Source organism: Hippopotamus amphibius, chromosome 15 (genome assembly GCF_030028045.1).
Source record: "Hippopotamus amphibius kiboko isolate mHipAmp2 chromosome 15, mHipAmp2.hap2, whole genome shotgun sequence".
Taxonomy (NCBI): Eukaryota; Metazoa; Chordata; class Mammalia; order Artiodactyla; family Hippopotamidae; genus Hippopotamus; species Hippopotamus amphibius.
This window is the reverse complement of record NC_080200.1, coordinates 12804493-12830480: the sequence shown is the minus strand read 5'-3', so window position 1 is coordinate 12830480 and position 25988 is coordinate 12804493. Positions and strand designations below refer to the sequence as shown.

General features: G+C 58.9%; 1 protein-coding gene across 2 annotated transcripts in view; it reads left to right on the top strand.

The window, feature by feature from the left end:
- Window positions 1–4206: 4206 nt before the first annotated feature.
- Window positions 4207–25988, top strand: part of ADGRL1 (adhesion G protein-coupled receptor L1) — a 44651-nt gene continuing 22869 nt past the window's right edge. For both annotated transcript variants that reach the window (XM_057708077.1, XM_057708075.1), the window contains exons 1-3: window positions 4207–5012; window positions 20774–20938; window positions 24161–24374. In XM_057708077.1, coding sequence (XP_057564060.1) covers window positions 20869–20938; window positions 24161–24374 — 284 coding nt within the window. In that variant the 5' untranslated portion in view covers window positions 4207–5012; window positions 20774–20868. The remainder of the gene's footprint in view (window positions 5013–20773; window positions 20939–24160; window positions 24375–25988) is intronic.

Genomic DNA, 25988 nt, shown 5'->3' with positions numbered 1-25988 from the left:
CTTGATTGGAATATCAGCCCCAAGAACAGAGAAGCTTGTCTGCCTTGTTCACTGCTGTGCTCCCAGCATCTAGCAGGTGCTCAATACATGCTTGTTGACTGAATGCATGCTTCACCGCCCCCCCTCCCCCACAAAGACAGCCATTGGAATTAATCCCTGCCCACATGATATCCTCCCAGCTCAATTCTGAGATCTCTTTACCTGGCTCTTCATTTGAGTGAAGGCATAGGATGGAATGGGGCTCAGACACTGCCCCCCACCCAAGGTGGGGGTACAGGGAGCCCCCAGGAGAGCCAGGGGCACACAGAAGCCCAACCACCCACCCTCCAGGCTTGGACAGGTTCACCACCCACACCCCTATCACCCTACTCACTTTCCAGGGCTGCTTCCATCATGCTTTCTGTGCTTGCCTTGCCCACTGCATGGGAAGAGAGGGCCTCCAATCTTGCTGGCAGGCCACTAGGGCATTCTTAACACCTAGCACTTGGCCACACTAAAGGCTGTAAGGGGTCCGCTGTGTTTGAGGAATAAACGGAAGGAACTGATACATGAACCGAATGATGAGAAGACCCTCAGGGTCGTACATCCTGCGCCGAGTGGGCTCTAGGAAAAGCCAGGCTGGGGGCGACTGGTGGGCAGTGGAGGTCTGAGCGTTGTTCCTGAGTCCAGGAACGTGTTTCATCCCCAAGCCCAACCTCCGCTCCACGCTCTCATGCTTTCTGAGTCTGCTTCCCATCCCCCGCCGCACATCCGACCTAAGGAACCTGAGGCAGGACACCCATGATTGAGGGCTCCAGGCCTGAGGCAGAGGACTCAGGGCATTGGGGACAGGGGAGGGTGGAGGAGCGCGGCACCCAGGACGGTCAGCAAAGGAGCCTGAAGCAGTGGGCACAACACATGGAGGGCACAGGGCGAGGGCAAGAGGGCACAGGGGAGCAGAGCCATCCGCGTCTGAGAACAGGGTGCGCCAGGTGCTAGGTGCGCAGAATATAGGGTTTCCAAGACGCCGGGGGATAGGTACGTGGCGTGTTCTAGGAGTGGGGCAACCTGGGTGTGGGGGTTTTCTTGCACAGAGTGTAGAGAAAAGTGGGACGTCCACGCGCAGGACGCACAGGACATTGGGTATCCAAGGAGCGGTTCGTGCTGGGCGTAGGAATCCCGAGACACAATGTAGGATGCACGAACTGAGGAGCGCCCTGGGAGTAGGGAGCAGGGCGTCCTGGGCGCGGGTACCGACACGCGCGGTGCTGGGCACTCGAAGCGGAGGCGAGACTGCGCGCGCGCGGACGCGTTAGTTCCCGGAGTCGGGCTACTGGCGCGGCCTCCACTGCGGCTGCGCAACTGAGGATCTAGGGGAGAAGAGGCTCTGGGGCTCTTTCGTGCCCTCTGCCTCTACTCATCCTTCGCCTCGTGCGCCCCTCGCCTGAGAGTCCACAAAACCAGGATAGAATGGAGGCTAGTGAACCGATCCCAGCCACAACCAAGGGCGCTCCGCTGACCACGGGCTTTGAGAGAAAGAGGAGAGACTGGGAGGGAGTCCTGGCCAGGAATTTTACAAACTGAGCAGGGGGCTCCTTAAAGCATGTCATTCCTTCTCCTCAAATAAGTTAAAGCCACCGCTTTTCGCAGCCACTGAAGAATGCAAGTTAGAACCGTCTCCCAGGCACGCTCATAGGGGTCGCTCCGTAGAGGGAGGTGGGTGGACTGCTCAGAGCCGGAGGGTGGGGTGGTGGGAGGAGGCTTGGAGCCAGGCGGGCTCTGGAGATGCTCAGCTTTCCCTGAACTGCACGTTCTTCCCCTTTCAGTCTTGCTGGGTTTATAGAAAGCTGACTGTGTGGATGCGTGGGGGAGGGTTCCTGGTTGTCCCCTGTGGCACCGCCCCCTCACCCCAGCACCCCAAAATCTTCCATGGGTCCTACCAGTTTCTGTCGAGATGCCTCAAAGTGGGAATTGATGTGCGGAGAAGCGGAACCTCCCCCATCCTCCCATCCCGGTACTGCACCAACCACAGACGGGATCTTTCCACAGCCATCAACTCAACTTCACATATTTGGTCCCTCAGATCCAGCTGGTAGGCCTGGTCACCCAGATATAAGGCTCAGGGTCTGCAGCCACAGAATCCTGGGTGTGAAGGAGGAACCACCTCTCTCCACCCCTGAAGTTTGGGGGTTGGATTTGGCCCAGGTTCCAGGCTATGAGAATCCCTGCCCAGTCCTGAAATGATGGCTGCCCACTGAAGAGGGTGGAGGGTGGTGGGTGCTATAGAGGTAGCCCCTGGTTACCCAGCCAGCCTGGGAGCCTGGAGTCTCTGCCTTTCCCTAAATCCAGCCATCAGGACAGGCTTATGGGAAGGGATTCTTAGAGTACAGGTTAATTCACTTGCAGATGTTCCATTTAGGGTTTCTTAGATATTCATAGTTCCCATCCAAGTCTGCCCCAAATTCGGTGTATTTACCACCCCAACCCCTCCTGCTGCTAATTCCACACTCTTTCCCAATTCCTCCCCCAGTCTGCAAAGCCAAGTTGGGGTAGCAATGCATTCTCTTCCCTGGAGATAGAGCCCCCCACCCCATCCTCAGCTGGTCCCCTTCCTTTGTGTCCCAGATCCAGACTTCTCTGCCTTACTCCCCCACTTTTGTCCGCTCTGTGTCTGCCAAGATTCAGCCCAGACTTTGTATGAGCTGGCGGGTTTACTATTTAGGCCTCCCCTGGATGGACTCCCTTCCCCGAGGATCCAAGCCAGGGATTTGCTCCTCCCCATCCATCAGTCTTTCCCTTGCACCCATCTTTCATAAAATGCCAGGCTTCCAGGTCCGCTCTCCTGAGATCCTCACCGGCTCTTACCTCTCAGGACCTTCCAGTATCCGGCCCCCTCCAGGATTCTTGCCATCCCCCTCCAATCTTCCTTCAGCCCCCACCCTGCACTGAGCTGTCTGTTCTGCCGAAGAGCCTATTTTTGGCCCGAGGCCCGGTTTTATAGCCCCCACTGTGGGTCTTGGCAGTCACAGCTCTGGCTCCGGGGATCCAAGCCAAGTCGGACTGCCTTCCCTACCCCGGGAGAGGGGTTGCGGGGCTCCCTTCGGGAGCCTCAGCCTGAAAGCTGCCCCTCGCTTCACTCGGCCAGGTGCTTAGGAACCCGCTGATTCCTTGCCCTACTTCTTCAAGTCTACCAGCTGCAGTGTAGTTGCTAGGCTGTGGAAATCCGAACCGAGGTTTTGCTCTTGCTGAGAACCTAAAATTCAATTTTTTTCTCTCTTCCCCCGCCCCCCTCCCAAAGCGAGACGTTTGAGGCATTTATAGATACTAACCCCCCCATAATACCCCCCCCCCCCGCCCCGTCTCACTCCTCCGGCCCGGTCAGCTCCAAGCCCTTGTCCAGTTGCCAGGGCTCTTTTTGCTGCGGGGGGGGGGGGGGGGGGTCTTGTCCCATCCCACATACTCCAGTCCTGGCTTTGCGGCCCTCCCTCTCCTTTTATTGTAGGTCTGGTCTCCCAGGGTAGCGGCCTCCTCATTGCATTCCCTTCGCATCACCCCTGGTTCCTGAAACCGCTTTTACCTGCCCGCTTCGATGCAGCCAGCGCTCCGGATCCTTTCGTGCCTGAGTCCAGCCCTCCTTTTGCCCCTCCTTCTTGCATGTCGCTGCCAGGAACACAGGGGCAGCCCACGCCGCCTCAGCCACTAAGCAGCCCCCTCCCAGAGCCCCGTGCGAGCCCAGGTCTGGGAACTCTAGGCCGGGTCTTGCTTCTTCCCACTGTATTAGGCATGACGCATTACTCCGTCTCCCGAGGAAGAATCCGGCCCGAAATTTGCGTGCCCCGGGTGCATTTGGCCCTGTCGCAGCTCCCTTCGTCCCTCCCGCCTCTGTCTAATCCAACCCGGGTTTTGCATACTCCTTCCAGATCTCGCCCATTTCTCCCCTCACCGGACTCGGCGCCGTTCCTTTACTTCGCTACCGGCAAAATCCGCTCCGTGTCTTCCTTGAGCCTGTCTCCCCTCCCCCACTTCCTGCTCCAGCGCCGGGATCCAGCACGTCTCCTTCCCTCTCCCCGTTTTTTCCAGAGGGGGCGGAGGGGAGGAAAATCCATCCCGGGTTTTCGGGCCGGCCCCCGGTGCGCTCGGGCAGGTTGCGGCGGCCGGTCCCGGGCGGCGGCTCCGGGCCGGGTTTTGCGCGCGCCCGCCGCCCCCCTCCCGGAGCGGGTGCGCCGGGGAGAGGGGCGAGCAGGCGGCTTGTCATTGCTGGTGCCCGGCGCCGGCTCGGTCCGCGCGTCCTGCGGTGCCCACGGGCCCGGCCCGGCGCCCCCCCTCCGGCCACCCCGGGGGCGCGACGCCGCCGCGCCCGCCTACAGCCGCGCCCCCCCCCACAAGCTCCGCGCCGCCCACCCCCTACCCGAGCCCCCTGCGGCCACTGCGGGGAGCCCAAGCCGTCCGCGCGGGAGCTGTCGGCGCTGCGGCGCCCCCACCCCGCCGTCTGCCGAGGAGGTCCCGGCGGATGGGGCCGCGCGGGCCCCGAAGCGGCGCCGCCGGGCGGCGGGGGGCTGCAGGGGCTCCCCAGCTGCCCCGTTAACCCCTCGGCTGCCGCCGTCGGAGGGGGCTGGGAAGTCGCCTGGGCGCACACGTGCCGCCTCCGTCGGGGCCGCGGAGCTGCGGGGGAGATGCGGGCAGCTGCTGGCGCCGCCTCGGGGGGCTCCGCCTCGCCCCAGCCCCCGGTGCTCTGACACCGCCCCCGCCCCGCCGCCTCCGCCGCCTCCCTCCCCGGGAGGGGCGCGGACCCCCTCGCCCCTAGCCCCGAGGCTTCGCCGCCGCGAGGGGCCCGCCTTTGGAGCTGTGTAATCCGCTTTTTTCTTTTTTCTTTTTTTTTTTAATTTTTGGTTGGTGGCGGCGGTGCTGGGCCCCGCCATCCCTCGCCCGTTTCCCCCCCGCCCCGGTTCCGGGAGATGTGCCGGGCGGGGGAACTGGGTTCGCGGAGCCGCAGGAGAGACGCGCAAGGCCGACCCCGGAGCGGCGCTGGACAGGTGAGTGTCTTCGGGCCCAGGCAAGGGGGATGCCGTACCTGGGCCAGGTGTGAGGGCCGAGGGATGGGAGGATGGGAGCTGGGGCCTGTCCGGGCCGGGAAGGGGGAGGGGATGCTGGAGCCGCGGGTCACCGCACCTGAGCGCGAGGGGAATCGAGGGCGGCCTGCATCTCACCCCCACGGGCGAGGGGACCGGGAGGGGCAGCCCAGGTGGAGTGTCGGGGGTGCGGATGCGCGGCCGCGGGGTGCCCGGTGGGGGGAGGGGACCGCGAGTGTGCCCGCGCATGGCTGCGTGTGCCCGCGCGCGCGCCAGCCTTTGTGGGGAAGCGGCACGGCGGTGCCTGCGTGTCCCCGGTGCGTGTGCGCGCGGGTGCTTGGCGCCCTGTTTGTGTAGGTGTCTGGGTGTGAGCGGGGAGGGTGCGTGTGCGCGCCGCGCGCGGGCCCCTACCCCCAGAGGAGCCGTTTCGGGGTCTGGCACCGCAGGATGCCGGGCTGGGGGTTGTTTTTCTCTGGGAGGCAGAGGCGCGGGGGATGGGGAGGGGTCTGTCTGGGTGTCTGGCTGGCTGTAGCCACCGAGAGCATCTTCTCTGTGCGGTACCCGGTTAAGCATGGGAAGCTGTTGGGTTTAATTCGCCCGGATTCGGGCTTTGAGAGCAAGCCCTCTGTCTCTCCCAGGTGTTCATTGGGTAGATCCTGGGATTTCAATTGTCATCTTTCCATCCGAGGGTCCTGGGATAGGAGTCCGTGCCAGAAGAGGGTGGGCAGTTCTGTGTGTGCTCCAGCCATGGCCAAAAACTGGCCTCACAGGCATTGCTCCAGTGCACCCCTAACACCCATCTGAAGACAGCACCCTGCCTGCACACCGCCCCCTGTCCCTAGTCTTCCTGTCTCCGTCAGCACCCAGCCCCATCCCTACCCAGCACCTCACTGTACCTTCGCCCAGGTCCACTTCTCCCTCCCCCCCCAAGTCATGGCAGCTGAGTGGGTGTCTCTCCATCCCAGCCTTGAGACAGGGCCCCCTTTCCTCCTGGCTTCTGCAGGACCCAGGGCCTGGGTTGTCTGCCCACATCCAAACGTGTGGTGTGCAGGGGGGAGCAGGGGGAGGGGTTCAAAATGGCTGCCAAGATGGCTGGTTGCCTCTCCGCCTCTCTCTCTCTTGCTCTCTCTCTCTTGCTCTCTCTCTGTCTCCGCTTGCCCTCTTCTCTTAGCTGCTACAGGAGTCACCGAGGAGAGGGGGTTGGACAGTGCGGGGACAGATGTGGGGGACACTTGACAGTGGATATCTGCTCTGGGCCTGTGGACCTTGCTGCTTGGGGAGAGGCCGTAGATCTCTTGCTCCCCTCTCCAGCACCCAGGGGCCAGCATGAGGCTGTAACCTGACCCCAGTCCCAACACCTTCACCCCGGCTAACAGCCTGGGGGCTCCCTGCCCTCCACCTGGTCTCCCAGGCCTGGCGCCCTGCATCGGTCCTCGGGATGTCACGCTGCCCAACCGAGGGTCCCCTGTCTCTCATCCTCTCCACCTGCCTGATGGCCATGGGCTGAGGACTCCCCGTGGGCCTGGGTCAGGCCCCAGCTGTGGGGGCAGGTGACTTCGCCTTCCTCCCCACTCCCCTCCCACTAATGCCGAATTTATTACTTAAAAGTAGGATGAAAACAGGGAGAATAAGAGAAGGAATACAACCTTCATTATCATATCGAGAAAATTATCCGTGATTTTCCTAACTAGTAATTTGCCTGCCATGCTGTTCAGAGCTGACTTGCCCATTAATTACAGAGATGAAAAATCATCTGGAAAGCGGAAAAGGGAACTAATTTGATCCCTGGCTGGCAGCAGTGGCCCCCATGTGCCGAGCCACATACATGTGTGCTTCACATGTGAGTGCCTGGCCCTCCTGCCAACATTGCCAGCTTCTTCCTCCTCTCCCTCGTTGACCTCCTGCAGGGCCTCAGCTCACCCCATGCTTGTCACTCCTGCTCTCCAGTGCCCTACCAGGCCCTCCCTTACTCCATGGGGTGCCCGTCCCAACCCCCACTCGTGGAGAGCTGGCCTAAAGGCAGGATCACCGATGCTGATGTCTGCCCAGAGTTGAGGGAGGGCAGGGAGCTGGGGACCAGCACACCTGGGCCGTGGGACCTGCAGGGAGGAGCTGGAAAGCAGCAGACTCGAAGCCTAGTTTCTATTCCCAGCCTGCCCTGGGGAGCCCCTTCTTCTCCTGGGGGGCCAGAGGAGGACCCTGCGGGCCTGTGGGGGAGGGGCCAGCGGGTACCCTGGCTGCTCTGGAGTCTGTTTGCATCAAGAGGTCTCGTCCTGGCTGGGGTTCCACCTGTGTGGGGCTGCCTGTGCCTGGCATTTGCGTCCTCCCTGGGAGCCCAGGCTGGCAGGAGAGAGTGTGACACTTCAGCCCCAGCCTGGGCATCGGGGGTGGGGGTGCCGAGCCCAGGAGGCTGCGCTGCTTGGCCCCAGAGTGGGTACCCCTGATGGAGATCAGGAGGAGTGGGATCCCCGCCGCCCCCACCCACTGGTCACGTCGCCATCCGCTGGCCACGGGGAGCTGAAGTTCTCCGCCTCTGCCCCCTCCTACCTCTCCAGCCAGACGTGTGGCCAAGGACACACAGAAGGCTCTGGTTTCTGTGTGGGCTCCTCTCGAGGATTCAATTTCCAGACGCCAGACATTTCCCCTCCTCCAGACCCTCCAGGGAGGTGGGGGGGAGTTGCTCCTGAGATGGGGGTTCCCTGGGTCTGGAACTGGACCTGACTGCACGAGCATTCGTCCCAGCCCTGGGCTGGGCCACCCTGATGAAAGAGGAAGCGGGGTCCCAGGGGGGAGGGGGCTGCTGAACAGAGTCTGGGAGTGGGTCCCACTGCCCCTAGAATCCTGTTCTCTGTTGCACATCTGTCTGCACCTGTGTGTACCTGTTCTGTGTGATTTGGATGGTGACCTGGACGAGCCTGCGTGCGGCCACGTGTCCCACAGGCTGGTCCTATGTGTGTCCTAGTGTTTGTGAGTTTTGCGAAGGGGCTGGCCGTGTGTGTGTGTGTGTGTGTGTGTGTGTGTGTGTGTGTTTCCGTGTGTGAGAGCTGTCTGCATCTTGTGTGCACCTGCACACGTGCACCTGGGTATATGTATGTAGGGCCCCTTGGAGCAAGGCTGGGTGCCCCTCTTCATGAAATCTGTGAATGTTTGCCAAGTGTCATTTCCACTAGGCGCTGTGCTGGGGATGCTGAGGGGACAGTGCCCCAGTCCTGTCCTCAGAGAGCACACAGTCTAGTGACACAAGCAATTTCAGTCAAGAGGCTCTTGCCATAGGAGCTGGGGAGAAGGCTTGTGTCTCCCCATCCAGAACAGCCAGAGTCCCAGCTTGGGAGGGCAGCCCCTGCCTTGGAAGGCAGCGGTCCCTGCGTCTTGGTGCGGCAGCAACTCCAGTCCCATGGGGTGTCCTGGGGTCCAGACCTGCATGACCTCCCCTGTCACCACTGCCTCCTCGCCTCCTCGCCCCCTCTCTCCTCACTGCTGCTAAGCAGATTCTACCCTAGGACGTTTGCACGGGCCCCTCCTTCCCCTGGGCCCCTCACCCAGACATCTGCGAAGCCTTTGCTTCCTCACCCGCTTCAGATGTCACCTCCTGGATAACCTTTAACCCATGCAGCCTGTTTAAAATTGTAGCCTCCCACCCGCCTCCTGACTTCCCGTAGCGCGCGGATGGCTTTTCACACACTCTGTAATTTCCTGATGTATTGTGCCTGTTTGTTGATCATCTGTCTCCTCGACCAGGATCCGAGTGCTCAGGCGATTGGTTACTTGGTTTGCTTTCGGATGCCAGGTGCCTAGACGCGTGCCTGGCCCACCGTAGGTGCTCAGGACCTCTTAGCTGAATGAATGGGAGGGGGCCTTTCAAAGGACTGGAGACCCCAAGGGGACGCCCACCCCCGGCTTTGCACAGTGAGGGCTCTGCATCAACCCCTGTCCCCTTGGGGGATCCAGAGCTACCCGCCAGGGGCTGGACCAGTCCAGCTCTGCACCTATCCCACGCACACACCTGTGAGGCTTCTCCCTGAGGTGGCCTCATGGGTGCTCTGCTGTGTGAGGGTGTCGGCATGGACAGGTGGCTCCCCTGCAGGGCTGTGTGCATATAGGGTTTAAAGCCCAGAAGCTAATGCGGGCACCCGCCCGCCCTTATCAGGGGTAAGAACCCCATGGTCAAGGCCTGAACAGCCCCTCCTCCAGGGGTCACTGACCCAGGCTCTTTCTCTCCGGGTAATGGGCCCGCCACCCTTGTTTCAGGGCTCTGTCCCAGCCCTGGGGAATTAGCCAAGCAGAAAGCCCCCCTGCCACCCTCCCCCCCCAGCTCCAAAATTTGGGGAAGATAAAAATTGTAAAAAATAGATGCCCAGCTAAAATTAGCCTTGCCCCCTACCCCCCCAAAGCTAAAAATAGCCAGGCCTCTCCCTCAGAGGCTAAAAATACCAGGCAGGCCAGGAAGCCAGGTGGGTGCTCCTGTCCCAGGTCAGGGAGGTAGTGCTGACAGGTGAGACGCTCACACACTGGAGCACCCACGAGGGCTCTCCCAGCTGTGGTGTTGCTGACACTGGGGCTGTGTCATTCTTGGTGGGGGACGTGACCTGTGCCTCTTAGGACTTTTCAGCGTCCCTAGTGACCACCCTCTAGATACCAGTAGCGTCCCCCCACCCCACCGAGTGCTGACCCGTGAAAGTGTCTCCAGGCATTACCACACAGCCTGGAGAGAGGGGCAGCATTGTGCACCGTCCTGGGTAAGTACCGCGGCTCTCGATCAGGGCTTGGCCAAGTCCCTCTGTGAAGACCCCGAGAGCACGTATTGGAGACTTTGGCAGGTTTGCCAGTCTCCCTCTCCCTCTTCTTCTTCACCCTTTGAAAGCAGCAAAACCATTTTTAGCCCGTTGGCTTTGGGCAGTGCCCAGGCCACAGGTGCCCAGCTTCCACCCTAGAGCACCCACCCCCCGTACCCCGTTGCCCCTGGTGGTGGAGGCGCCCTCATCAGCAGAGGGGCAGCCCCATTAGGGGCGCGTCTGGTGCCATCTGCCCCTTTCACCTCCCAGCCCTCACCTCCTCCCGTGCCCCGGTGCCCGCTCCCTCACTGGTTCTCAAACACGCAGGCCCCAGCCAGCCCCAGGGCCTTTGCACAAGCCGTGCCCTGTGCATGGAATGCTCCTCTCCTCCCTGGGCACCTCTGTGGCTCCTCCCTCACCTCCCAGAGCTTTGCTGAAGTGTCCGGCCTTTCCCCATCACCCGGTTTAAGATTGCACAACCACCCCCCCCACACACACACACGCACACGCACACACACACAACACTAGTACATCACAGGAATGACCTCCTTAATGCTTTCTCTGTCTGGCTCGTGCACTGCTGTCTCTCCAGCGCCTAGATCAGTGCCTGGCACATAGCAGACGCTCTGAAAGAGACGTGTAGAATAGCTGAATATTATTTCTAAGCCCCACAGCCACCATTGTGAGACTTTCACCCCATTTCCCTGGGGAAGAGACAGAATGCAGAGGAGGGACGTGGGGGCCTCGTCACACAGCCTAAAGTAGGCGCAGGTGGGATTTGAACCCGGCATCCTGAGACCCAGGGCCTCTTCTGTCTCGTCCTGCTGAACACCACCTCCCCGTCCCTCTGGCCCCTGCCCCCTCACTGCCAGTCTGGTAGTAGCAGAGGGCCCCAGAGCCTTCCTCCATGCCTTTGGCCCCAGGCCCTGGCTCCCGTGACTGTTTTCAGCACTGCTCTGCGTGCCTGGAGCCAGTGCGAGGCTTGTGGCCGGTCAGGGGACACCTTGCGGTGGAGATGAACCCCACGCCACCGTGGTACCAACCCGCTGTGGCGAGGCACGAGGCGCGTCGAAGAGGTGCCCAGCTGACCTGCTAGTGAGGGAGAGCTTCCCGGTGGAGGGGGGCTTCCCCGCTAAGACCTGGAGGGGAGGAATGGATGGATAAAGTTGAGGGAAGGGAGAGTTTGTGAGAGGGAGGGGCCCACCCTGAGGTCAGAAAGAAGGTGGTGGCTCAGAGGGAAAAAGGAGAGACCTTTCCTGGCCAGGCGGGGAGAGAGGACAGTGGTCTTAGGAGCTGAAGGAATGTGTATGGGTTTGCGTTTCTACTTGTCCACGGGGCTGGGGGGCCCTGTGAAGGGGGTCAAGGCCCCCGAGACAGGGTGGGGAAGTTTAGCACACGCTCCCTCTGGCTGCTTTGTAGGAGAGAACTGCAGAGCGCGGGCAGGCAGGAAGGGAGGCCTCGGCTGCTGGTGGGGTGGGGTGGGGTGAAGAGGCCAGTGGGGATAGGAGGCCGCCACAGCTGTCAAGGTGAAGGCTCGGGTGGGGGCCTTGAGACATGAGAGATGGACCCGTGTGGGGCTTTCGAGACAGAGTTGACGTGATTTAGGGGGCGATCGGCTGGAAGGCAGAGGGAAGGTGGAGCTGAGGAAACGGCAGGTTTCTGGTTCTGACAGCAGGGTGGGCCCGGAGAAACAAAGAAGGATGGGGTGAGGAGCACCCTCTGCTCTCGGTAACACCCCTTCTCACATACGCAGTCTAATCTCCCCTTGCCAGCAGGAGCCCGTGAGGACCTGAGTCAGTGCATGTCTTGTCCCCACTCAGAACCTCCACGACTCCCATCCTCACTCCCACAGGCCCTGCTCACTCTGCCCTGTAAACCCGCCCTCACCTCTTCCCACTCTCCCCTCACTCACTGGGCCAGAGCCAGCACATTCCTACCTCAGGGCCTTTGCATGTGCTGTTCCTGCTGCCTGGATACTCTTTCTCCAATACCTAGATGGCTCCTCTCCTTGAGACCCTTGCTAAAGCATTACCTTCTTGGCCAGGTGTTCCCTGACCACCTATCTATGTTTGCAGCCATGCATACCCCCCTACAAGCCTATTTTCCTCCAAAGCACTTGTGACCAGGTGGGAACTAGGTAACTACCCATTGAATGGACAACCTCTTCTCTGGGTCTGTTTCATCTTTGTTCATTAAACAAATTAACAAGAACCCTTTTCTTGCCCAGAGCTGGGCATGCAACAGAGAGCCAGGCCAACCCACGATGGAACTTTCCCTGATGGGATAGACAGACTTTCAACCACAGAGCCCACGTCCAATTAGGGGGGCAAAATGCGGAGGCGCAGTGTGCTGCTAGTGTGGGTACAGGAGGGACCAACACAGTCCTGGCAGGCAGAGCCTTTTGGAGGAAGAAGGGACAGAGGGCAGGAGTCTTATGGGCATGTGAGAGAGAGATGTGGGGTGGGTGAGGAGAGAATAGGCCAGAGCAGAGAAGGTGATGAGAAGGTAGCAGGAGACCAGGACCTGAAACGCCATGTTGAGGCCTCTGAGGCAATAGGGAGCCATGGAGGATTGTAGGCAGGGAGGCATGTGATTGGGTTTTCATTTTGCAATGATCACTGGCTGCAGGGTGGAGATTGGAAGGGGCGGGGAGTGGCACATAGTTGGGGGAGACCAGGGAGGAGGCATCCAGGGAGAAGGGGAGGCTTTGAATGGTCGCACCCCCTGCAGTCCAGCAACACTTGGCAGCCAGAGTGACCTTTTAAAATTTACAAGACAGACAAACCCCACCCCGTGGCGCCAACATCTAGTGGGAGAGAGATAATAAGCCAATAAGTAAAACGCGTGGCTGGCATGCTAGCAATGAGTGCCGTGGAGAAATAAAGCCAGAGCAGAACGCAGGAGTGCTGTGGCCAGCAGGGCCAACCAGAGCCAGACCTGAAGGAGGCAAGGGAGGAGCTATGCAGGGATCTGGGGAGGAGGGAGCAGCCTGTGCAAAGGCCCTGAGAGGGACTGTGCCTGGTGTTAGTGAGTGAGGGGAAAAGTGGAAGGAGGTGAGGGTAGGGAGGGGACAGGGCAGAGTGTGCAGGGCCTTGTGGGCCCAGGAAGGATGTTGGCTTTCGTTCTGAGTGAGGTGGGAGCCATGGAGGGTTCTGAGCAGAGGAGGGATGTACCCCGACTCGGGTGCTCACAGGCGCCCTCTGGCTGCTGTAGGTGGAACAGACTGGGCAGCGAGGGCGGAGAGCCGTGAGATAGGGGAGGAGGCAACAGGGCTGGAGCAGGGAGGGGACCAAGGAGTGGGGAGAAAGTGAGCAGATTCTGAAGGAGGAGACACAGGAGCTGCTGTAGGGATGGGAGGAGGAGAGGGGTCCAGAATATCTGTATGATTCTTGAGCACCCAGGAGGACTAGGCTGCCCTCTGCTGAGATGTGGGAAGATGAGCAGGTAGAGCTGAGGGTTTGGTGGGGACCCTGCCCTCCCTGAGCCCACAGCCCCCCTTCCTGAAGGAGGTTATGTGCCAGACACTCTCTGGTCACTTGCTCTGTCTCTGCGAGGGAAGTCTGTTAGTCCCAGAGTAGAGATGGGGAAATGGGCTCAGAGAGGCCAAGGGCCTGGCCCCAGATCACACAGCAAATTCAAACCCAGGAGCCAAGTCCTTGGATGTATCCCAGGGCCTGCCACTTACCCACTCTGTCATGCGCGAGGATTTCCTGGAGGAGGTGGGCCTGTGGAGCTGGGCTCTCGGGCTGCTGGGTTTGGGGGGGGACTCAAGGCTGCTGGGGAGGAGCAAGAGGCAGGAGACTCTAGTATTGAGGGGCTGGGAACGCTGCTGGTGGTGCCTGCACCCCCCCCCCCAACCAGGCATTCAGACTCCCACCCACTCAAGCACAGAGGGTTGCCATGGCAACCTCACTCTAGGGCAAGCTAGCGGCGCCCCCTCTCCTCCAGCAGCCGGTTCTCCTCCTGTCACCCTCCCCTGCCCCATCCCAGGGCACCTGAGGACAGAGCCTGGGCCGCATCACCTGCCCCCGGTACCCCACCACACCCGCCCCTCGACTTGAGAGGGACGCAGGGCTCAGGCAAGCATGGAGTCAGGTGTGGGGCCCGTGGGCAGCCCGAACGAACTGGGGGTCTGACGCACCTGGGGCCCAGTTCCCCCTATCAGCGTGAGGGGGGTGGGCCCTGTTTCCCATGGGTTAAATTGGGGTCACTCAAGTCCCCTGAGGCGCGAGGTGGGGACAGACACAGCTGCGGGCTCACCTGACGTCTGTGGGTGTGTCCACTTCCGAGGATGCTCCGTCACACAGATGCGGTGGGGGCCCAGAGGCCTCCCCAGCTCCCCATGTTCAGCCTGGGGTTCAAAGCCCCCTTGCCCGTCGGGTGCCCCTGGGATCTCACTTGCTGCTTCTGTAAAATGTGCATATGCACCCCCCACCCTTACTAAGTTCTTGTGAGGGTTAAATGAGATACGGGCATGCAGTGTTCAGAATGGGACATGGAGGTGTCAGCCACTGCCCCTGGCATCGTGGGTGGTTCTGGCAAACTGGACATCCCAGCTGGCCTCCCCCACACCCCATAGTTGAAAGGTTCCCCTGAAGTTGTGTGGTTCAGGGCCCTGCCTTCATCTCTGCCTCCACCCCCGCACCATGTGCCCTGACCCCTTGGGTGAGTTTGCTAGGGCTGGTGTGACAAAGTACCCCAGACTGGGTGCCTTTAACAATAGAAATGTATCGTCTCCCAGTTCTAGAGGCTGCAAGTCCAAGATCAAGGTGTCGGTGGGGTTGGTTCCTTCTGGGAGCACAGAGAGAGAACCTCTCCCCTGGCTTCTGGTGGTTTGCCAGCGATCTGTGGCTTGTAGACGCATCACGCTGATCTCTGCCTCTGTCTTCACATGGTGTTCTCCTTGGAGGGGCAGATGTATGTCCAAATATCCCCTTTTAATAAGGACACCAGTCTGATTGGATTAGGGTCCACCCTGATGACATCATTCAGTTTAAGTCGATGACCTCCTTATGTCCAAATAAGGCCCCATTTTGAGGTGCTGGGGAATAGGATGCCAGTGTATCTTTTGGTGGGGGGAGGGGACACAATTCCATTCATTCCAAGGCCTCAGGGATGGTCAGGCCTGGGTCTCCCACATCTGACCTCCCCTCCTCACTTAGGGGAGCACCCAGCGGCAGGGGAAACTCCCCAGGGCTGAGTGGGCGTGCAGTCAGGCCACGAAGAGAGCGAACAGAAGCTGCAGTGCCCAGCTCTCCGGAACAGTTCTGGGGGTGCCTGGGCCCTCCTGGAGGAGCTGCTCCAGGAAAGGGGCTTCAGGGAACACCAGGCAGCCTCTGAGGCAGTGGTGCCCAGCCGGTGGGGGCCACGCTCAGCCCCCAGGTCGCAGGGCAGACTACCCCCACCACCGTCCTTGCATTCATTTGGTAAGTGTTGGTTTGAGGACCTACTGCCCTTCTAGGCACCAAGAGACGACCTCGGGAGTTTCCATTCTCCGGGAGGGTACAAAGGAAATCCACAAATGGACAAGTCACGTCACGCGGTAGTGACGTGCTCCGTGGGGATGGTGGTGGCCGTGTGGCAGGGCACACTTTGTACTCACTACGCACCAGGCGTCGTGTTTCACGGGTATGAATCAATCTTGCACCTACCCTATGAGGTAGCCCCATTTTACCGAGAGGAAAATGGAGACATGGGAGGTTACGGGATGGTGGGGACGGGACAGGCGGGCACTGACCGCAAGGTGTATGGTGCAGGGTGTCGGAGGCCCAGCTGCATCTCTGAGGAAGGGACGTGAGCTGAGATCTTAGGGACACAGGCCGAGACTGCATGGTGGAACCTGGCTTACCTGGAGCAGCAGGGAAGGGGCAGGAACCGGGTGTGTGTGGCCTCGTGGGATGTGGAGTGGAGCCTCGGCAGGCATTGAAGCAGGGGGCAGTTTTTTTTTTTTTTTTTTTTTTTTTTTTGGCTATGCCTCGCGGTTTGTGGGATCTTAGTTTCTTGATCAGGGATTGAACCTGGCTGTGGCAGTGAAAGCACCGAGTCCTAATCACTGGACTTACTAGGGACGTCCTGAGATTGTCTTTAAAAAGTTCCCCTCTGTGGAAACAACCTAAGTGTCCATCAGTGATGAATGGATATGGAATTCCCTGGTGGTCCAGTGGTTAGGACTCCCATGATTTCACGGGCGAGAGCCTGGGGTCAGTCCCTGGTCGAGGAACTAAGATCGTGCAAGGCGCACAGCACAGCCAACGAACAAACAAACCCCCCAAAATTTGACATATACACACTACTGTGTATAAAATAGATAACGAATAAGGACCTACTGTATAGCACAGGGAACTCTATTCAACATTCTGTAATGGCCTACATGGGAAAAGAATCTTACAAAAGAGTGGATATATGTATCTATATAACTGATTCACTTTGCTGTACACCTGAAACTAATGAAACATTGTAAATCAACTGTACTCCAATAAAAAAAAATTTTTTTTAATTTGAATGGATAAACGAAATGCGGTCCATCTGCACGGTGGAATATTACTCAGCCAGAAAGAGGAAGAACTGATACACGCTACAACATGGGTGAACCTCAGACACATTTTGCTGAGTGAAAGAATTCAGACACAAGAGGCCACAGACTGTATGAGTCCATGTATAGGTGATGCCCAGAGCAGGCAAATTTGTAGAGACAGAAAGCAGATGAGTGGTTTCCAGGGCCTGAGGGGAGCAGGGAGAGGGAGTTTTTGATGAACAGGTATGGAGTTTCTATTTGGGGTGGTACAAAAGTTTTGGAGGAAATAGATCACAGTGGTCGTGGCACAGCACTGAGAATGTAATTAATGCCACTGAATTGTATACTTAAAAATGGTTAAAATGACAAGTTTTATGATACACAAACATATATATATTCAGTACCGTAATGTGTTTAGAGGCCCCTCTGGCTGACGAAGGGAGCCTGGGATGTGGGAGTAAGAAGGGCTGGAGGGCAGCTGGGAAGAGGTCAGGGCCGTTTGGTGGAGACAGTGATGCCCAGGTCTGGGGGGCGGCTGCCAAGGATGGACAGATGGACGCTGGGGTATTCTGGAGGTGCAGAGCCAGGACTTACTCCTGAACTGGCTGTGGGGGTTTGGGAAGGAGGAACCCAAGATTTTGACTCCTGGGATTTTGGCCCAAGGACCTGGGAGGGTGGTGGGACCATGCCCTGAAGTGGGGAGCTTTGTCAGGTCTGGTCAGGCTCAAGGTGCCTTGGAGACCCAGATGGAGGTGTCGACATGAGGCGAGAAGCCGGGCTGGGGCTCAGATGTGGCAGTCGTCATGGTATAGATGGTGTCTAAAGCCATGAGGCTGGTTGGGATCCCTGAGGCGGGGTGTGGATGGGGAAGAGGCCTGGGGTCCTGGCATCCCGGGTGTAGCCCGGGAGGAGGAGAGGAGCTGCCTCCCTCAGATGGGTGCTGCCTGGGCCCTGACTCTCACTGTGCCGTGACAGCACCCTTTGATGGGTCCCATGCTGGCCTACTGTGTATGTAGATTGTTGTCCTTACCAGCTCTCTGCCAGATTTGAGGCGCTGAGGGACCGGGGGGCAGGGGAGAGTGGGTGGGGAGGACCTGCTCAGGGTCACGGGGCTGAAATGGCAGAGGCGGGCTCCAGACCCACACTGGCCGGCTGCTCCCAGAGCCTGGCATCTGGCAGCCTCTCCAGCATTAGCTGACCAGTTTAACTCCCTAAGGGAGAGCCAGGGAGGGGAGCGTCCATCAGCCTAGGGTCCGTCCCCCCCCACCCCACCCCCGTTTGACCACCCCACCCCCATCTGACCATGGCTGGAAGATGGGGTGCGGGAGAAATGAGGTGGTAAAGAACGACCCCCCCCCCCCCCCGATCATGTAAGATTGTAAAATGCTATGAAATGAATTGAAACTGTCAAAGGCCATATCTGGACAGGGTTGTAGGAGGAGAGACGGTTGTGGGCTCAGGAAGTAGAGAGGGGCGTTTCCTGAAGGCTGGGCACTGGAGAGGGTGCAGAGGGCTGCTACAGGTCGGGGTCGGGGAGCAGGGCTGTGGGGCTGCCCTGTGAAATTGCCTTCCCATTTCACTTAAGAGGAGACAGGCCTGGAGGGATGTCCTGCCCCATGAGCAAGCTGCCTGAATCTTTCTTGAGAACCAGTGCTGAGTCCCTGCCCTCGAGTTGCTCACAGTCTAGTGGGGAAGGCTGACAAGAGACCTGCTTATCCAAGAAGGTAATTTCAGGTGCTGTGAAATTAAAAATGGCGCCAGGGAATTCCCTGGTAGTCCAGGGTTAGGACTCCGCGCTTCCACTGCAGCGGGCAAGGATTCGATCCCTGCTCAGGGAACTAAGATCCCGCAAGCCGTGCAGTGTGGCCAAAAATAAAGTAAAAAATAAAAATTAAAAAAAAAAAAACGGGGCTAAAGGATGGCGAGCAAGGGTTGCAGGAGCGGTTGGGGTGGTCAGGGTAGGTCACTCTGCTGGGGTGACCTTGACATTGAGCCCTGAATGGTGAGAAGCTGCAGCAGGCATGTGGGGATGCTGGGAGAGCATTCCAGGCAGAGGGACAGCCCAGGCAAGGGCTCAGGCCGGAAGGAGGCTGGCGCTTCTAGGAACGGGAGGGAGGGGTGGGTTGGAGAGCGTGGGGGTGCTGGGTGACCAGTGGCCTCTAGGCACTGGTGAGGAACAGAGACCCCAGGGGAGGGCAGACTGGGAGGTTAATACTCGGATTTACATCATTAAATGATCCCTTAGCACTGAGTGGAGGGCAGACGCGGAGGCAGGGAGGCTGGGACAAGGAGGAGGCCGGGACAAGGAGGAGGCCGGGACGAGCATCTGGGAGCAGCAGGATGGTGGCTTGGTCCTGGTGGTGGCACTGGGGGCCAGAAGTGGGCAGGTTGGCAAGCTACTTTGGAGGCAGAGCCCATGGGACTTGCTGATGGAGCTTATGAAGGGAAGGGGAGGAGAGGAGTCAGAAATTGAGGAGGATTCCTAGGTTTGGATTCTGAGATTCAGTCAGTGAACATTCATTCAGGCCTATTCTAAAAGGAGGAGCAAAAGAATGCAATGATCCCTACCTGTGCAGGGGCCCTTCCATAAGAGAGATAAATAGTTACATTTGAACCAAGGCCCAAAGGAGGTGAGGGAGCAAAGGAAGAGGCCATGTGAATAACTGGAGGACAGAAGATACATGCAGAGGAAGTGACAAGTGCAAAGGCCCTGGGGCAGGGCCTGATGTGGTGGAGGAATAGCAGGAGACAGGAGTGGCAGACGTGGAGTCAGGGAGTTAACTGGGCTGGCGAAGAGGCTTTTATTTTGGGGGGACAAACAGTAGTCTCGGTTCTTTTGAGGGATTCCTGACTGTAAATAAGAGATTTGGAAAGTACTGGCTGGTCGGTGGTGTTGAGACCAGAGGACAGGCTGGGGTGACGGTGGGAGAGGACAGACCGGGGGTTTGCACACTGGAGGGCCAGTTAAAACAAGGGGTGCTGGGAAAGGGGAAGCTGAGACGAAGTGAGAGAGTAGCATAGACATATATATATACTACCAACTGTAAAATAGATAGCCAGTGGGAAGTTGCTGTATAACAAAGGGAGTTCAACTTGAGGATGGATGATGCCTTAGAGGACTGGGACGGGGAGGGTGGCAGGGAGTCGAGGGAGGGAGGGAATATGGGGATATGTGTATAAAAACAGATGATTGAACTTGGTGTACCCCCAAAAAATAAATAAATAAATTTTTTTAAAAGGGGGTGCTGGGGACTTCCCTGGTAGTCCAGTGGTTAAGGCTCCAAGCTTCCACTTCAGGGAGCATGAGTTCGATCCCTGGTCAGGGAACTACGATCCTGCGTGCCGAGGCATCAAAAAACATCAAAAACAAAAAACAAACAAACAAACAAAAAAACACGGGGCGCCGACCCTCCTCAGAGAATGTGCATTTCTAGCAAGTTCCTGGCCAGGTTGGTGCCCCTGGACTGGGGCTATATTGGAGAACCAGGGTGTAGATAAAGCAAAGGGCTAGGAGTAAAGATCTGGGCGTCCAGTCTTGAGAGTATCCAGGGGAGATGGAGGCAGCAAGAAGAGGAGAGGCTGTGAGGGAGAAGAAGTGGGTCAAAACCTGGCTCTGTGCCCCCTGAGCCGCTGTGCCTGAGGATGGGCAGATGGGGTGGGGGTGGGGGGAATTGCAAGGGATGACACACAACTCCTGCCCCCCTTCCCCCTCCCTGGCCCCCCAAGGGCTGCACCCGCCCCTCACCCCGCCTGTCTGTCTCCAGCTTACCCTCCGAGGGTCCCCCTGAGAGGAGGAAAGAGGGGACTCAGTTGTCCCTGGTTCCCCGATCTGTGGCGCCAGCCAGCTGGATTCTAATTAGCTGCCAGAGCCAGAGAGACGGGAAGCAGGGGGCCGGGGGTGGGGGCCTGGATTCCTGCCCAAGACCCAGAGGCTGCAAGCTGGGGCCGAGATGCCTGGGTCCCCAACCCTGGACACTGTACTGGGTGAGGAAGCTGGGGCAGGGGACGCAGATGGACATGGTCTTGATTTTGGGCTGGGGGATAGGCTTCCAGAGGGCTCTTCTCTGTGATGGAGGGTCTGAGGCCTGCCTGGGTGCAGGTGGGCACGTCGTAGCTGCGACAACCTAAGGAGAGTTGCCCCACCCACCCGACGGGGGCTGTCAGACCCCGGGAGGTGCTTCCAGGAGGTCCAACGTGCCCAGATGGGTGGGTCCATCTTGTTGGGGTGGGGGTGGGGCGTGCAGTGTGAGCCAGAGGCCTGGGAGGGGGTCAGCCTCTGGCTGGCTCCAGGGATTTACGTCGCACAGCCCGTCTTGGGACTGCAGGATGGAAGTCCTCGGTCACCAGCAGGAGGAGAGGGGAGCAGCCCAAACACCCCTCCTACTAGGCCCGCTGGGGGCCGGCCTCTGCCCCCACCTGACTCTGCCTGTCCTCCCCAGGCTGGTGGGCCAGGCCGTGGTGCCCACCTGGTGATGCGGCGTGAGGCCCCGGGCACAGGCCACTGAGAGCCCTGAACACGCCCCCGGCCGCCGCCATGGCCCGCCTGGCTGCCGTGCTCTGGAGTCTCTGCGTTACTGCCGTCCTGGTCACCTCAGCCACCCAAGGTAGGTGCCGCTGGGGCCAGGGAGGGCCTGTGCCTCCGAAATCCTGCCAGGTGGGAGGATAAAATACTACAGTACCTCCCGACCACTTGTTAAAGTACCAGGCCCCCGCCTGGGGGCCACGGCGGAACCAAAGCAGAGGAAGACTTGGTGATTACGCCCCCTAGGACCACCGAGGGGTCCCTGGATCAGCCCCTCACCCCCCCCCCCCCAACCCAGAGCACCAGGGTTTGTCCCACCGGGGGTCCTAGAGCCTGGGATGCGGACTGTGGCCTCCCGGGACCAGGACAGGCCTTCCTGGTGAGCCAGTGCTCTTCTGTCGTGTGTGTGTGTCTCTCTGTGTGATTACATCTCTGAGGCTCTCTCTGGGAAGAAGGCTTAATTAAAGCATGCCCGCTGACGTTTATTTAAAAACAACTAATTACCCAGCTCGGCCCTATGCCGGCCCCGGGATCCTGCACACGCCACAATTAGTGCCCCAAGCCTGCCCGCCCACCCTCACCGATGACTCAATTACAGTCCCCATGGTGGGCCCAGGCGGGGGCGTGGGCAGGGCAGGAAGAGAGGCAGAGAAAGGAGGCCCGCTGGCCTCGCCCTCGCCCTGGGTGTGCTCCCTGCCCTCCTCTCCCAGCCCTGTCTGGAAGGCATTGGTGGTGGACCCTGCTCCCCAGCGCCCCCTCATACAGCCCCACCCTCCAGAGAGCCGCAAAAGTGTAGGGGGTGTTGTTCAGCCGTGCCACAGGGCCTTGGCACTGCTCCGGCCAGCTGGCACCCTCCACTCCCTCAGCACCCGCGTTCTGTACCCATCCAGGTCCTGCCCCGTAGCCCCAGCTGAGCCGGGAGGGGCTGCTTCCACCCCCAGACCCATCTGAGCCAGCCCTCCACCCCCAGCCTCCTTCCCAGGCCCAGGGAGAGCTAAAATTAGCTGTGGAAGCAGATGGTGCTAGAGGAACACATGTAAAACTTTCCCCCAAGTGGGACTCAACTCACCCCAAAAAACCCCGAGGGCCTAGCTGCCAACCCTGTTGGGCCCCCAGCTGGCATTGGAGGGACTAGATCTCGAAAAAGGGGCCCGTTTGGCTCTGCTGCCATCGTGCACCCGTGGCTTCTCTTCATCTACAAGCGACAGGACCCATATTGGAGCCTCGGGGCCACTCTGTGCATCCCTGCTTCCCTCTGACACCCTGCAAGGCTTGGCTGGGACCAGTGTCCAAGAAGGTGGCTGCCCCGGCAGGCGTGGACAGTACTGAGCCCGCTCCGTCTGACAGAGACTAGCTGCCTTAATCATCTTAATGACAATAGTAATTAGTGGCCTGTCACCTCACTAGGTACCGGGTGCACTGCATCCCTCTGCACAGATCTATGAGGTAGGCATTATCAGCTCCTTAGGGAAGGAAACAGGGGCACAGAGGTGATCAGTGACTGGACAAGGCCACCAGCCAGGGAGTAGCCGAGCTGGGATTTAAACTCTGGCCATCTGGCTCCTGAATCCCAGCTCTCAGTCCCCGAATGGCACAGGATGGGGACTGATTTGGGACAGTGCAACCCCTCCAAAGAGCAGGGCATGCCCATGGCAAGTTGTTTCATTGCCATGGCAGCCCTGGGAGGTTTCCCAGGTGAAAGCAGGGAGGCCCCTCCCTGTGGTGCCCTCACCGTGCACAGCACCTCCTTCAGGAACATTTTCTAGCACAGAATCCTCCCAGTACAGCCCTGGGCTGTGGCTGCCCATTTTACAGATCCAGAAACTGAGGGCTGGTGAGGCTCCAGCAGTGGCCGTCCAAACTAGAGTGTACGTCAGAATTGCCGTTGGGTGCATCCATCCAACGGCTTCTGGTTTCACCCCCGAGATTCTGATTCATCGGGCCAGGGTCAGGGGGCCCAGAATCTGCATTCTATACATGTTGCCCGTGCGGCTGATTCTCAGGCCACACTGTGAGAAGCCCTGGCCCAAAGGACACACCTGGCCTGTCAGCTGGGAAGCGGCAAAGCCAGACTCTGTGGTCTCTTCCAGCACATGAGCCCATTCCCTTCTGCACCCTCTCTGCTCCACGCGTGGGGTGGTGTGAAGTCAGGGAAGTATCCCAGGCCACCCTCACCTCCAACACCAATTGCGAGTACAGGGATCGCCCAGACCACCCTCAGCTTTGATGACTCGCCTGAAGGAGTCACAGAGTTCAGAAACACCATTATACGCGTGGTTATAGTTTATTACAGTGAACAGATACAGATTAAAACCAGCCAAAAGAAGAGGTGCATGGAGCAGTATCCAGGAAAGTTCCAGGCAGGGGGGTTCTGGTGGTCCCCTCCCAGTGTAGTCACGGACATCGGGGACTCTCCTGGCAGTGATGAGGGACAACATGCATGTTGTACTGCCAACCCAGACAGCTCCCGTGAGCTTTGGTGTCCAGAGTCCTTACTGGGGCTCAGTCACGCAGATATGGCGGACCTCAACCTTCAGCCTCTCCAGAGGTCAGCTGATACCGCGTGATCCAAAGCGCCTGCCTGAAACTACATTATCAGTGTACTCAGTCTGCTAGGACGGCTGACAGAAGTGTTTTCCCTCCCGGTTCTAGAGGCTAGACGTCCAAGGTCAAGGTGTCAGCAGGGTTGGTTCCTTCTGAAGGCCACAAGGGAAGGATCTATTCCAGGCCCCTCTCCTTGGTTCATAGATGGCCATCTTCTCCCTGTGTCTCTGCATCGTCTTCCCTCTGTGCGAGCCTCTGGGTCCCAATTTCCTCTTTTTATAAGGACTCCGTTCATATTGGAGTAGGGCCCACCTTAATGGCCTGATTTTAACTTGATTACCTCTGTAAAGACGCTGTCTCCAAATTCGGCCACATTCTCAGCTGCTGAGGGTTAGGGCTTGATTTCAGCGTATGAATTTGGGGAAGGGAGGAAGACCCAATTCAACCTGTAACAGTTAGCACAGGCTGCCTGGCATGCCTCAAGGCCCCAGGTAAACAAAGACGCTCTTCTCAAGCAGGACACTTCAGGGGCTTAGAGGGCACCTCCCAGGAGCCGAGGCAAAGGCCAGACTCTCCTTGGGCCAGGTTAGCGGGCTTACTACACAGGTGGGCACACTGAGAAGCCCATTTTACAGATATATAAACCGAGGATCATACAGCCCACATCCCGATACAGTCAAGCTGGAGATGCCACCTCTTCGGCAGGGTCTTCCCTCCCCTCCTGGGCCCGGGTGTGACTCCCTCCCCCTCCTCCCCGCAGGCCTGAGCCGGGCTGGGCTCCCGTTCGGGCTGATGCGCCGGGAGCTGGCATGTGAAGGATACCCCATTGAGCTGCGATGCCCCGGCAGCGACGTCATCATGGTGGAGAACGCCAACTACGGGCGCACCGATGACAAGATCTGCGACGCTGACCCCTTCCAGATGGAGAACGTGCAGTGCTACCTGCCGGACGCCTTCAAGATCATGTCCCAGAGGTGAGGGCCCCCACCCCACAGGGCTCCCGGGAGATGGGGTGGCAGCAGTCCCTGGGGTCCTGGCCATTCACCTTCAGTCTTCCTTTTATGCATTTGACCCATGTTTCCTGAGTAACGACTAGGGGCCAGGTGCTATGCAAACAGCAAATAAGATCCGGTCCACCTCCCACCAGCCTGTCACCTCCCCAACCTGTACCCTCTGCCACAAGCCCGTTGCCTCCAGACACTCATCCCACGATTAGTGGGGGCTTGCAGAGTAAAAGCCACGGCAGGACAGGGTGAGGTGTCGTGGGAGCTAAGGGACAGCCCAGAGGTCTGGCCAGGCTTCCCTGAGGAGGTTACAGCTGAACACAGATGGCAGAAGTGGATGTGCTTGTGAGTGTCAGGGAGAATGTGTGTGAGAATGTGAGGGAGGGAGGGAGTGTGAAGACTGTTTATGTCTGCAAGTATGTGTTTAAGTGTGGGGTGTGCGTGTGCAAAGCTGCAGAAGCCTCTCTCACACTCACACCCATACCACCTAGAGCTGGTCCGCTCTTACTTCAAATTATACCCTGGCCTGACCACCACTTCCACCACCAAGACCCCCAGGGCTGCTATAGTATTTTCTGCCCCTTCTCCCTGCCCGCTCTTGCCTGCTTTAGTCTGTTCCCCCCACAGCAGCCAGAGGGCGCTTGTGAGCACCTGAGTCAGGTCCTGTCCCTCCTCAGCTCAGAGCACTCCTTGGCTCCAGCCTGACTCAGAGCAAAAGCCTGTCACACACACCCCCGCCGCCCCCCGCCCCCCAAGGTGCTGCACATTCTGATCTGTCCTCTCCCAGCCCTCACGTCCTCCTCACTGGGTTTCAGTTACCTGGCCCACTCCTTACACCTGTCAGACATCTTCCGCTGAGGGTTCCCTCAGGGCCTTTGCACTGGCTGTTCCCTCTGCCTGGAATGCTGTTCCCCAACACCCACATGGCTCCTCCCTCCCCTTACTCAGGGATTTTATTTTTTACCTAGCTAACCTCTCAGCGAGGCCTGCCTAACCACCCTCTAAAGTCACAGCAACCCCCTACCACACACACCGCCACTCCCAGCCCCTTCCCTGCATCCTCTCTCTCCTAGTCCTGACGTCCATCCACAGTCCCATTGGCTATTTTGGCTTTTTATTGTGTCTATTTTATGTCTTCCCTCACTAGGCTGTCAGCCCCACAGGGAAAGGGAGTTTTGTCTGTCACCACTGTGTCCACAGCCAGATACACCACAGGCGCTCACTGAATTTTTGTCAAACACCAGAGAGGATGCAGGGTTCACTCCAGGACCCTGAGCATAAAACTGGAAGAGGAAGGAGGACTGGGGCCAGCTCTACAGTTTCTTGGGGATTCTAGAATACGTCACTGGGTGGGGTCACTGAAAGCCTCCCTCCCCAAGAGTTTTGGGCAGGGGACGGGCGTGGTCAGGTGGCTCATGGGGGTGGGCCAGACCTGAACCACTTCATCCCCTCTCTCCCACCATTTCTCTCTCAAACATCCATTCCGGGAATTTCCTGGCGGCCCAGTGGTTAGGACTGCAAGCTCTCACTGCTGAGGGCCCGGGTTCACTCCCTGGTTGGGGAACTAAGATCTTTCAAGCCACA